This window comes from Heteronotia binoei, chromosome 8, assembly GCF_032191835.1.
Source record: "Heteronotia binoei isolate CCM8104 ecotype False Entrance Well chromosome 8, APGP_CSIRO_Hbin_v1, whole genome shotgun sequence".
Taxonomy (NCBI): Eukaryota; Metazoa; Chordata; class Lepidosauria; order Squamata; family Gekkonidae; genus Heteronotia; species Heteronotia binoei.
This window is the reverse complement of record NC_083230.1, coordinates 60,233,597-60,247,428: the sequence shown is the minus strand read 5'-3', so window position 1 is coordinate 60,247,428 and position 13,832 is coordinate 60,233,597. Positions and strand designations below refer to the sequence as shown.

The window sequence follows — 13,832 nt, the reverse complement described above, 5'->3', positions numbered from 1 at the left end:
GAGCTGGCAAATATCACCATTGGAAGATTAGATTTATTGGACAATGTGATTTGAACTAATTTTGGAGCACTCTAGAAGAAAAAGATTTTTTTTAAAAAAAAAAAAAAAAGGGGGGGCACAAAAGCCGCAAACGTTATTTTGGAGAAAATAAAATTTTAAAAAATTAATATCTCGGCTTTGGAGCTTCAGAGAATGGCGATTTTGGGCTTATCTGAAAGGACAGGCTCCATTCTTTAAGACTGTACTGTTAAAAGGTGATTTGGTGAGGTCAACTTTAAAGCCTATATTTACAATGGGAAGGCAGTGATGTCAGCCCAAAAACCAGGAGCAAAGCAGATACAGACGAGAGCTAAGACGTTGGAAGAAGTGAAAAGGTCCAAAACGCAAGATCAGATGGATGCAATGGAGGCAAGATTGGTTAAAGTGATCAAAGACTCTATAACTGAATGTAAGAAGGAATTAAAAAAAGATATAGAAGTTCTCAGTAAAGATTTCCAAGCAGTGTCAAAGAAAATGCAGGAGGTTGAAGAGAAAGTGAAAGACCATGATGTAAGAATTAATACAGTGGATTCCACAATTAAAAAAATGCAGGAGAAAGCAGTCCTACAAGATTGCAAGTTAATGGAAAATCAGGTACGTCTGAGAGGGGTGCATGAAACTGATGAGACTGTTATAATAAAAATCATAGCTGGATTTTTGGGAGATGATCCTGATGAAACCAGTTACTTCTATGACTACATCCACAGGGTCAACTCAGACTATGCAAGAAATAAACTACCACAGGATGTGGTAGTGAGATTTGTGACAAGAGATTTGGTGGGTAGGATTTTAAGTAAACAATTTGAGAGCAAATTGGAGATGGATGGCAGTAGTGTAAGAATTATGAAAGAATTGCCAAGGAAAGTCATAAATGACAGAAGATTGTATAAAAAGCCGATTGATAAGCTGAGAGAAAGTGAAATAAGATATAGATGGATACTTCCAGAAGGTCTGGGTTTTGAATTCAAGGGGAAGCGGTTTACCATCACAACCACTCAAGACATGGCAAAGTTTTTGCAGGAGCATAAAGAATTTGGGGGTACAGATTAAAATAGAAAACCATGATGGATTACAAATTAATATCTTGGAACGTAAATGGACAATTCACCACAAAAAAGGGGCAACTTTTCATTGGATTGGGAAGCAAAAATGCAATATAATTTGTCTACAAGAAATACATATTAAACAAATGGATTACAAATTTTAATGGAATAAGCAACTAGGTATGGAATTTTGTTCATTGGCTAAGGAGAAAAAAAGAGGTGTGTTTTTTTATGTGAAGCAAGAATTAGATCCAAAGCTGATTTTTAAAGATGATGATGGCAGTTTTATTGCGGTGGAAGTGATGCTAAACCATAAAAGAACTTTGTTATTGGGATTGTATGCCCCAAATGGAGCAAAAGACTCTTTTTTAAAGGATATTATGCAACAACTAGATCAAGTGACATAGGAGCAAATTATGCTAATAGGAGACTTTAATGGAATGGTTAAAAACATTTTGGATAGATCTGGGGGAAAAAATAATGAAGAAAAACTACCAAAGTCATTTTTTTAACTAGTTAAGCAAGAAAGTCTGGTGGATATATGGAGGGAATTTAACCCTAAAGTACGGGACTATACTTTCTTTTTAGCAAGACATAATTCTTTCTCAAGGATCGATATGTTATGAATTACAAAAAATCTGGGACTTACAACAAAAAAAAATAGAGATTCTTCCTAAAATAGGGGCAGACCACAATCCATTAATGTGGTCTGCAAGACCCATAAAAAAGACTTTAAGATGGCAGATAAATGAAGATTTGCTGCAGGAAAAGGTGGTAGTAGAGTCTCTGGAAAAGAAGACTAAATCTTTCTTTCAAATAAACAAAAATGAGGACATTCAATTTCAAACAGTGTGGGATGCATAAAAAGCGGTAATGAGGGGCATCCTAATTACATTGAATAATAAAGATTAAAAAGCCAAAGAAAAACAAATGATAGATTTGCAAAAAGAGATCAGAAAGAAGGAGAAGGAGCTCAAAAAGAGACCTGGGGAAAAGAAAATTATAAGGGAGATTACAATATTACAAAGTCAACTGAAACATTTGTTAAACAAAGAAGTGGAATGGAATTTAAAAAGGCTTCAACAAAAATCTTTTGAAGGTGTGAATAAACTTGGAAAATACCTGGCCTGGCAAATGAAAAGAAAAAGGGAAAATAAAATTATTAATAAAATTATTTTGGGAGACAAGGAAATTGTTGACCAAGAAGGAATTAAAAGAGAATTTTATAAATATTATGCCAAGTTGTTTAAAAGTCATGTGGTGGACAAGGAAAAAATTGATGCATATTTACAGAAAATTAAGGTAAACCCCTTAACTGACAAAATGGAGAAGGTATTAAATGAACCAATTGGAAAGGAAGAAATAGAGGCGATTAACTCAATGAAATTGGGAAAAGCACCTGGTCCAGATGGTTTCACAGCAAAATTTTATAAAGTCCTCTTGGAGGCTCTACTACCAAAACTTCAGAAACTGATGAACATTATTAGAATAAATGGGGAAATACCTAATACTTGGAAAGAAACAGTAATTTCATTGATACAGAAAGAAGATAGAGACGCCATGAATGTAAAAAATTATAGATCAATTTCATTACTTAACACTGATTACAAAATATATGCTAGAATATTAGCAGAATGCCTGAAACAGCATTTGAACAATTTTATTAAAGAATAACAAGCAGGGTTTCTTCCCAGGAGGCAAATCAGAGACAATATCAGAACAGTAATAGATACTATTGAATACTATGAGAAACATCCTGAAAAAGAAGTAGCATTATTCTTCGCAGATGCAGAGAAAGCATTTGATAACGTGCATTGGGACTTTATGTTTTCAGTGATGGAAAAATTGAGATTGGGAAAAGATTTTGTAAGAATGGTGAAGGCAATATATACTGAACAACAAGCAAGACTCTGTATAAATGCAGATTTGACAGAGAAATGATAATCAATAAAGGAACGAGACAAGATTGTCCTCTATCTCCATTGGTATTTTTAATGACTTTAGAGATATTGCTTATGCAAATCCAAGAAGATAAAGAGATAGAGGGATTGAAATTGAAATGTTTTTCTTATAAATACAGAGCGTTTGCAGATGATGTAATGTTTATAAATGAAAATCCAACTCAAGTCACACTGTTGCTGCTTCAAAAGATACAAAAATATGGAGAGCTGGCAGGCTTCTATATAAATAAAGAAAAGTCAAAAATTTTGTGTAAAAATATGTCAATGATAAAACAGAAGAACTACAAAGTCTAACAAAGTGTGAAGTGACCTCTAAAGTAAAATATTTAGGTATAGAAATAACAACAAAAACATTGATTTGTATAATTATTATTATTATTAAAAATAATTATGAGAAGCTCTGGTGGAAAATTGATGGAAATTTATTAAAATGGAATAAGTTGAACTTGTCTATGCTGGGCAGAATCTCGACAATCAAAATGAATGTATTACCAAGAATTATGTTCTTGTTTCAAACGATTCCAATAGTGAAGGATAATAAGCAATTTAATAAATGGCAAAGGAAACTCTCAGAATTTGTATGGGCTGGTAAGAAACCAAGAATTAAAATGAAAATTTTGACTGACGCAAATGAGAGGGGAGGCTTCCAACTACCAGATCTAAAGTTATACCATGATGCAGTCTCTTTGGTATGGATTAGGGAATGGATGACGTTATTAAACAGAAAATTATTAACATTAGAAGGCCATGGAAACGACTTTGGTTGGCATGCATATCTGTGTTATGGGAAAAGCAAGATGGATAGCTTCTTCTTACATCATTATATAAGAAGTAATTTGTTAAAAACTTGGTTGAAATATAAAAGATTCGGGGATGAGAGGAAACCTCTTTGGATTGTGCCAACAGAAATAATAAAGTTATATTAAAGAGGAGAAATGGTTATCATATAAAGAGGAGAAATGGTTATCATATAAACAACTGCTAAAAATACATGGCGGTAAGGTGGAATTAAAATCGGTGGAAGAATTGGAATATAAGTATAATTGGTTTCAATTGCAACAAATCAAGAGTTTGCTTGAACAGGATATTAAAAATGATGGAGTAAGACAAGAACAAGCAGAACTGGAAAGAATGCTGTTTGGCGATAGTGAAAAATTGATTTCAAGGATTTATAAATTATTGTTGAAATGGTCTACAGAAGATGAAGTAGTTAAATCTCAAATGATAAAATGGGCAATAAATATAAATAAAGAAATACAGATGGAACAATGGGAGTACTTATGGAAGAACTCTATGAAGATATCGACATATTATAATATTAAAGAAAACTGTTTTAAAATGTTATATATGTGGTATATGACACATAAGAAACTGTCAAAAAATGAATAATCAGGTGTCGGATAGATGTTGGAAATGTAAAAAACATGAAGGATCTTTCTGCCATATGTGGTGGACTTGTGAAATGGCAATGCAATTTTGGCGAATGATTCAGCAAGAGATTTCAACAATTTTGGGCTATAATATTAAGTCTTTTTGTTGGGATTGCAAATGGAGAAATTTCAGAAACAAGATAGAACAATAATCTGGTACATGCTTTCAGCTGCATGAACATTATATCCACAGATGTGGAAACAAGACTAAATATCAGAAAAGTGGGATTGAATTATGAAAGTTATGCATTGGAGTGAAATGGACAAGCTTACAAGAATCTTAAAAGAATATGATGTAGAGAAATTTAGAAATGAGTGGGGGAAATTTCAAAAAATATGTTGAAAAACAGTGGAAAGTTAAGGGACATTTGGTGATTTTTGACAACAGTTGAAGGTTTGTGGACTAGTAAATGGACCCTTTTTATAGTAAAAAATGAGACTATGGAAATATATATTTTTTCAATCTTATGATAAGGACTAAAGGAGTATAATAGTAAATCATTCTTTTTTATTTTATTTTATTAGAGTTATAAGTTTCTTTTTTTATGCAGATTCTAAAAATGCTAAAATTACCTTTTATTTTTGTTTAGTACTTTTTTTAGTACATCAACTAAAATGCACCGGTGGAGGTCACGAAAAGGGGGGGAGGGAGGTGGAAAATGCAAAGTATTGATGTTGATTTTTTTAAATATTAATGTAATATCTTGCAGAATAATAAAAATGGTTTTAAACACGAAGATTGCTACAGCACAGACATTGTCCCCTGCATGTTTTACCACAATCTTAATGTAATTAAATACTGAGTGCTGAACTCATTCAAACTGGTTTAGAATACCAGGGTGGGGGAGAAGGGTCAAACTAGTTTACAAAGAAGCTGCATCTGAAGGCAATTTAAGGTAAGTTGAATGTTCTCATTTTGAGTTGTTTTCAGCTCTTCTTGAGAAAAGGGGAGGAAAAAGGGGCACAATAATTTAGACTGTGACATTTCTATTCACGGGGGTGGGGGAGAGCAATTTCTGATGACCCTTCTCTGGCAGCAGACCTCTGACTCCCAGCTTCATGCTGTTCTTGGGGATCCCTTTTCTCCCAGGATCAGCACTGGAGGGGACATTTTGGGCTTCACCATCAGGGGAGAGGCAGGAAAATTCACTTACAGAGTGGATTTGGGGATGAGGGCATCTGCAGTTTGGAAAGAAATTTAGTCATAGTGATTGGGAAGACTCCAGAGCATCCCAAACAAATATAATTTGTTTAGCCACATTGCCATATTATATAGTAGTCATGTCAAAATTTGGAAAAGTTAAATATCTTTGAAGGTGAATTATCATTAACAGCTTCAACTGAATTTTGCACCTTTTCCAGTCCTGCTCAGGATGTGCCTTGTTTGCTGTTTATAGACCATTTAAATGCAAGTAGTGGAGTTCTTTATAATATAAAACTTTCAAGATGCCGATGTACATTCTTAAATGCAAAGAAGTTACTAAATTATTTGCTGCAATAGTTTTTTTATGTTAAAAACCAATACAAAAAGATAATTTGAGTAAATTGTCACATAACATAACTGTGGAGTCACCCTGTGGAAGACTCCATATTGGGAGATATTGGGACATATTGGGAGCTATCTGACCTTCAGAGGATGATTATAACTTGGAGAAAATTTGCTTCAAGGAATTGATGCTATAATTTTGCTGTTTATTAAATATAATCATTGTGCTTGATGTATAAAACATAAGTTAAGGCATGATCTTTGGCCCTGTAAAATTCCCATGCTAATTTAGAAAATTAATGCAATCTGAGTCCAAAATGCTGCTGATCAAAAGAGTATGGTTTAGTTTAAGAAGCAATATAGATACTGTATTCATTTCCAGATTGTTTTCTTAATGGGTCATTATTGATACAGTTTACTGTAAAGCTATGTGTGCATGGAATTTGATCAGAACATTTGCTTGTTTGGCATGCAAGAGAGGAAAAAGGAATTACAAGGAATGCAGAATGGACAAAAGAGAGGTAAGGCATTCCTCATGTAGCAGAGATTTTGGGAGGGGAAAGAAGGCAGATGTAGTTACCAGAGGGTACAGGTATCTTAAGCAGTAATAATTGGAAAAATCTACAAGACTGAAAGAAGTTCCTGTCTGGGAGTAAAATAATATATGTCATGTTGTATCTCTGAATACTTGGCAACAAATGGACATAGGATATTACAGTTTAGTCCTGTAGTACATTCTTAAGCAAGGTATCTAATTAAAAAGACTGGATTTAGTTTTTAAACCAGGGAACATTAACATCTAACAACTGCAATAATTTTGTCACCTCTGCAGCATTCAGTTTGTTAAGCTAATCGCATGCTATTGAGCGCTTGTGGATGACATAAAATAGTATTGTGATATTTATTATGGTATCCCAAGGGCTATTTTCATTAACTGTCCAGAACATTTTAATTAGATGGAATAAAAATATAAAGACAACTATATTACTTCATTATGTAGTTGTTTGGAAAGAAGGAGAAATAGGCTAGTTGAGAGTGGATGTTGTACTTTTTTTAGGGTTGGGCATATTTTTCAAAAAAGTTGGCTGATAGAATAGCATCAGGACCAAAATGTTTGCCCCATCCCATACATAAATCTGTGTCATGGGTACAATCTTTATACATTGCTATGGTTTGAGGATATAACCCTGAATAATCAAGTGTATATTTTGCTTGATCCCTCTGCATGATTACTTGAATCAATTCCATTATTTTCAATGCAACTTACTCCCAATTAAAAATGCATAGGATTGCAGTTTGTCATTTCAGATATGACTGTTTTATTCATATTGACTGGTAAAATGACATGTCACAACCATGTTTTAAGAATAAATTCTGTAATGTATGAGAAAACATAGTCAGAACAAACAAGCTTCATGGTACATATATACATGATGCTAGTATTTTACACACTTTGGAAAATTATTTTAAAGTATTACTAAGGTCTACATTTTCCCCCCAGTATGCTGGATTTTAAAAACGATTTTGAATTATTTAAGTGTTCGCTCATTCCTTCATTTATTTATGGCAGAGTTGTAGGAGGCAACAAACACCATGTTGCCTCCTATTGATTACTGATACATTGTCTCCATAAAGACATTATTGCATTACTGCTTTACATTTGATCTACAAAGAGAAGGGAGAAAACCTCAGACATTACTGGTGGTGGTCGAACTACCTTGCCAAGGTGTGGTGTCTGTATTATTCAGGCTACACATCCAGAGTTCTGTGGTGATAAAGTGGAATATACAATTTCAGAATGTTGGGGAGGGGGACTTGGTCATTCCCATAAAAGAACATCCTGCAAAAAAAATATATTACCACCACATGGAGAATGGTGCTGGTTGGGGGTGAGGCTAGAACCTTCATCTCTGATATACCAGACAGGTGAGAGAAGTGGATCCAGACCTGGACCTATGTTGCAATAATCAACTCATGCTTGGTTCTCACAGGGTGGCAACTCTGCTCAAGACCTATGTCAGTTCTGAAAAGACTTATGTCAGGGCAAAGATTTATGTCAGTTCTGTAAATAGGGTAAGCCAGCCTCCAGGTAGCACCTGAAGATCTCCCACTATTGATCTCCAGTTAACCAAGATCAGTTCCCCTGGAGAAAATGGCTTCTTTGGAGGGTGGAGTCTATGAGATTATACCCTGTTGAAGTCCCTCCCCTCCACAAGCTCCACCCCCTAAATCTCCAGGTATTTCCCAACCCAGAGCTGGCAACTCTATCTATGAAGAGGGAAGGATTGCTTTTCTGGCTATGGAACAAAGTTTGAGTTCACTGGCATCTTTAAAACTAAGATTTCCAGTGCTAAACAATATTGATTGCCTGAAAAGTGCAGAGGCCACAGGAAGACGTTTGCAGGCCTAAATTCTCTGGGAAATTATAGATGTTTATATATAAATACTAGACATGTTTGAGGTAGAATGGGGGACCTGGAATGAGGAGGAGGAGAAGGGAATGAGGAGAAGAAGAGAAGAAAAGAAAAAGCAGGCACCACAGTATGAATATGAGACAAAAATCAATCTAAAAAAATTCATAATGTCAAAAATCAATGTCAAAATAAATTTCTATGGAAAAATGTGTATTCAAAAATAAATATATGCAAATAATATTACAGTGTCAGAGGAGAACACAGACATTGTGGACATTTCAGAAACTTGGTGGGATACAGTGATTCCTGGATATAAATTATGTCAAAAGGATAAGAAGGGAAGGATCAGAGGTGGAGTGGCTCTGTATGTCATTGAGGGTATACAGTTTAGTAAAATTGAGAATCTGCGACATATAGATTTGCTTACAGAAATGCTATGGGTGGAAGCAGTGGGCCCAAAAGGAAGCTTAACTCTGGGAGTTCATTATTGCCCACCAGATCAAAGGGTAGAGAATAATTTAGAAACAGCAATAGACTTAAGGAAGGTGCTATATGAAATAATTGTGTTGTAATAGATGATTTTAACTACCCACACATTGATTGGGTTAATTTGTGTTCATGTCAGGAGAAAGAGATTGGGTTTCTAGATACTTTCCATGACTGTGCCATGAAGCAGATGATCACTGAACCTATCAAGGGGAGGTGATCCTAGACTTGGTCCTAAGTAATGTCCAAGACCTGGTGAGAGATGTGAGTGTGATAGCACGAGTTGGGAACAGTGCCCAGAATGTTATTAAGTTTAACATTCATGTTAATAGGGAGTTGCCCCCAAAGACACAATCACATTCGACTTTAGACATGATAACTTCTTTCAAATGAGGGGGTTTGTGAAGTATAAACCTGTGACTACACAGACAGAGGGAGGGGTGGGTAAGGAGAACCAGAAAGCCAGCTGCAGCCAGCAGCACAACAGGGACTCTCTTATCCTGGCTAAGCAGACCAGAGGGAAGACTCCCTCTCAATGATCCACCTGTGGTGCCCCACTCCCAGCCTTTCAGTCAAGTACCTGATTGGCCACTTGAGAAAGCAAGGCTCTGAGGGCTCAAATCATTCTGGAGGCCCTCATGAAGGCTGCCCAGCTGTACAGCCAACCAAAGACTGCCTTCACCTGCCTTGCCCCCTTCCTACCTGACACAGACCCATAAATGGGGCCCCAGGTAAGTTGGGGGGCATGCTTCTACCAAGTCATATGATTAGTCTTTTAAAAATCAAGGACCAGTTTGGTGTAGTAGTTAAGAGCAGCAGACTCTAATCTGGAGAACTGGGTTTGATTCCGCACTCCTCCACATGCAGTCAGCTGTGTGGCCTTGGATCAGTCATAGTTCTCTCAGAGCTATTCTCTCAGAGCTCTCTCAGCCCCACCTATCTCACAGGGTGTCTGTTTTGGAGAGAGGAAGGGTAGGAGATTGTCAGCTGCTCTGAGACTCTAAGTGAAGGGTGGGGTATAAATCCAACTCTTCTTTTTCTTCTTCTTCAATTCCATATTGTCTTCTCTGTCTGGGAGCAGCTTTTCATGGTCTCAGGCAGAGATTGTCCACATTGCCTATTATCCCATTGTTTTAACTGGAGATGGTTGGTACTGAACTTGGGACCATCTGTATATGAATTTGATGCTGTATCACTGAGCCAAATCCTCTCTCTGTAATTGGTGATGGAGTTTTAATTCTCTAATTGGTGTCTGAAAGATCCTTAGAGTTTGAAATTTCACTTTCAGCTTCATGGATTTTATGGATTAAAAAGCTTTTTAAAACTTTTTCATGTATCACCTTGCTAGAGTGTGCTCCTTGTTCTTTGATTCTGCATATGCACATGTAAGTATGTATTCACTTTCATACTGTGGTCTGGGCACCACAGGCGACCAGTACTACCCAGGGTATAACACTGTAATTCTCACTCTTTGAATTTTAAATCCGTGGGATGAAAATGTTCAGAAATTACTTTTCTCACCACCAGTTTTCTTCAACAGATCATCATAAGAAGATTCTAAAACAGAGTTCTGGGCAGACATGGACACAAGTTGCTGATAATAGACTTTGAACATACGGTAGTTGTGTGAAGCTGTTGTTTCCTTGCATTTAGTTGGAATGCTGCTTTCAGATCAATTTTAGCAAGTTATTTTGGAGGTTTTACAAATGCAGAAAACAGGATCTTAACATCTAATTCACTTTAACATCTCATTTAAAAGTTGATTGTTTATGAATGTTGATTTTGCAAGCCTTTTCCTATTTCCTCAGTAGAGAAATGTTATTGTTGCTTTGTTTCAGCGTCTGTCAAATGGCTCTATAGATTCAAATGATGACACCAGTCAGTTGGTGGAACTACAGGAACTTCTTGAAAAGCAGAATTATGAAATGGCACAGATGAAGGAACGCTTGGCTGCATTATCTTCTAGAGTTGGGGAAGTGGAGCAAGATGCAGAGACAGCTAGGAAGGAACTCATTAAAACTGAAGAAATGAACACTAAATATCAGAGGGACATTAGAGAAGTAAGCAAATTATACCATCTCCACTTAAAAACTGGATGTCATTATGTGAAGTGATGGAATATTATATTTTCTGTATTTTGTGTCTTAGTTCATATTGTAAAAGTATGGGAAGGTGTGGCAAATGATCAGAGCAAACGGCATATGTTTTTTGAATTCTCAAGATGAAGCCCAAATTAATCCATCAAAAGAAGTATAATTTGTATTTCGACATGTGTACCTAATGGGTTCCAAAGTGTTCTGTCCCATTATTTTGACCTGAAGGCTCCCCTATTTTTTCTAGTGTACTAGACAACACGTAACACACATACATATGACTATTTCCACTCAGTAAGTTGTCTATCTGCAGTGGACAGCAATTAGGTTTACCTTTTTAAAGGGATTATTTCTTTAACTATGACCAGAGCTTTTTTGTAGAAAAAGCACAACAGGAACTCATTAGCATATTAGACCACACACCCTGACATCACCAGATGGGCGGTCAACCAGCCAACCCACCTCATAGAGTTTCTGGTGATTGACTCTGGAAGTTCTAGAGTAAAGACACTATAGTCAGACCAAAACCACAAGAACCTTAGCTTTAAAGCAGTTTCCAGCACAGTTACCAGAGGTTGCCATTTTGCTAATATTTTAAACAGAGGAAACAGAACACTGAGAAACTCAGGACTGTGTGTGTTTAAATTTCTGAACATGCTCTAAGGAATAAAGGAAACTGACAGATACAAAACCAAAGAAGAGAAATAATTTGTATGTTTCAGCATATAAGAGATGCAACTGACATCTTAACAGCCAAATAAGGGTTTGGTTTTCCCTCACAGGAAGTAGCATGAGCTACCTCACACAACAGGAGCATGCTTTTTCAGTGTTACAAACTGTCCTGAAAAAAGAACTGCAAGTCACTTGTGCTTCCTGTTTCCCCTGCAACAACCACATGCAACTTTTTCCCATGGTACTCTGGTGACCATTGCAGAGACATGGCATACTATCAAATCAACAATACACAACACATATAATACGGAAGCATGACCATTTGTATGGAAAAGGAAACTCAGTCAAATCAAACTGGAATCCTGAAACAGCTAGGATGAAAGAGGGAATCGGAGGCTGTATGAGTTTCTTTGTACTGAGTTTTGTTTACAGTAGAAAGGTGTATTAGCATACCCTTAGGTACATGGGGGCAGTAGCAGGTACAGGAGCAATACCGAAGATAGTAAAAATCAAAAGCACCTTCTCAATCCCAAAATATTTTGCAACTCTGCCATGGAATTCTTCTCAAACTTCTTCTCAGATTTTCCTTGTACATTCAGACTTTGAGGTTCCTCTTGAGAACAATAAGTGTAGCTTTCTCCTAGCTGATTGTGACTTCACACATTTTGAAGTGGCGTTTAGATAAAAGCAAACTATTACTGGTCTAACATGAACATTGGTAACCTATGTAAGCTGTGGCATTTGATGTTACTGTTTTTTCCTTTAAGGCTATGGCACAGAAAGAAGACATGGAAGAGAGAATTACAACTCTGGAGAAGCGTTACCTAAGTGCACAGAGGGAATCCACTTCTATCCATGACATGAATGATAAGCTAGAAAATGAACTCGCAAACAAGGAGGCCCTCCTGCGTCAGGTTCAGTATCTGGATCAATACTAGGTCTACAAGAACTTTGGAAGAGAATAGTCTTGTACATTTAATTATTTTGTACACTGCATTTTTCTTGAAAAAAAATTTAAATTTGTTGTCTTGCTGTGAACGTAGACTGCCTTCCCAGATATTAGGGGATTTGGGTCAACAAAGAATTAGGATTTGTCTGTCAAGCAGGAAAAGAGGCAATAGTGGATCAGATTAGGCAGAGTTTAATTTCAACCTAAGCCCCAGTTTTAATATAAGTGCTTTGTACTGGAATTAGGGATGCCAAGTCCAATTCAAGAAATATCTGGGGATTTTGGGGGTGGAGCCAGGAGACACTGGGGGTAGAGCCAGGAGCAAGGGTGTGACAAGCATAATTGAACTTCAAGGGAATTCTGGCCATTACATTGAAAGGGGCCGCACACCTTTTTAAATGCCTTCCTTCCATAGGAAATAATGGATAGTGGCACCTTTTGGGGGGCTCATAGAATTGGACCCCCTGGTCCAATCTTTGAAACTTGGGCGGTATTTTGGGGAGAGGCACCCCAAATACATTTGCTGTGCTGCAAATGTGGTGCCTCTACCTCCAAAAACAGCCCCTCCAGAGCCCCAGATACCCGTGGATCAATTCTCCATTATTTCCTATGAGAATAAGTTTCCATAGGAAATAATAGAGTTCCCTCCCCTTCCCCTGCTTTCTCTCTCTCTCTCTCTCTGACTCTCACACACACACACACACTTAACTTTCTCTCGTGCCTCCAAAATGAGGTCTGGAAAGTACAGGGGCTATGCTGCTCTCAGTGATTGTAGTCTCTCCCCAAATAATGAAGATAATTCATCTAACAATATGTTAGTCCCCTACAGACATATCTCAGGCATACAACTGCAGTATGAAATATAAGCTAGACAAATAGGCTGATAACAGACGGCCATTTTGGAGCAGCTTGCAGCCACCCCAAAGAAAGCCAGCTGAAAGAAGAGTGCCCCGGTGCTTCCGGATGGTGCCGGAAGAAGGGACGGGCCTTGGGTGGCCTGGGAGCATGTGCAATGTTCACATGTCCTGCTTGCAGCTTCCTGGGCACTTGTAAGGCACTCTCCGGGCTCCCAGACAGCCAGCTGCCGCCTCAGAGCCGCCCTAGCGAAAAGGGACGACTTTCCCAGTGGTTCTGTTAAGCCAAATGCCCTCAAAACGAGGTTGGGGAATTAGTTAGGTGGGCACCTGGCTCATTAGGAATCTTTTTACCAATTTATACCAGGCTCAATCATCCAGAGGGTAAATGCTCAATAAAAAGGA

The 13,832-nt window shown here is 37.2% G+C and overlaps 1 protein-coding gene across 3 annotated transcripts in view; it reads left to right on the top strand.

The window, feature by feature from the left end:
* Positions 1-13,832, top strand: part of PPFIA2 (PTPRF interacting protein alpha 2) — a 487,757-nt gene that overhangs the window by 364,349 nt on the left and 109,576 nt on the right. For all 3 annotated transcript variants that reach the window (XR_009555743.1, XR_009555744.1, XM_060245141.1), the window contains 2 exons: positions 10,698-10,919; positions 12,392-12,538. Coding sequence is in view for 1 of the 3 variants with exons in the window: in XM_060245141.1 (XP_060101124.1) it covers positions 10,698-10,919; positions 12,392-12,538 (369 nt within the window). In the remaining 2 variants the exon portion in view is untranslated. The remainder of the gene's footprint in view (positions 1-10,697; positions 10,920-12,391; positions 12,539-13,832) is intronic.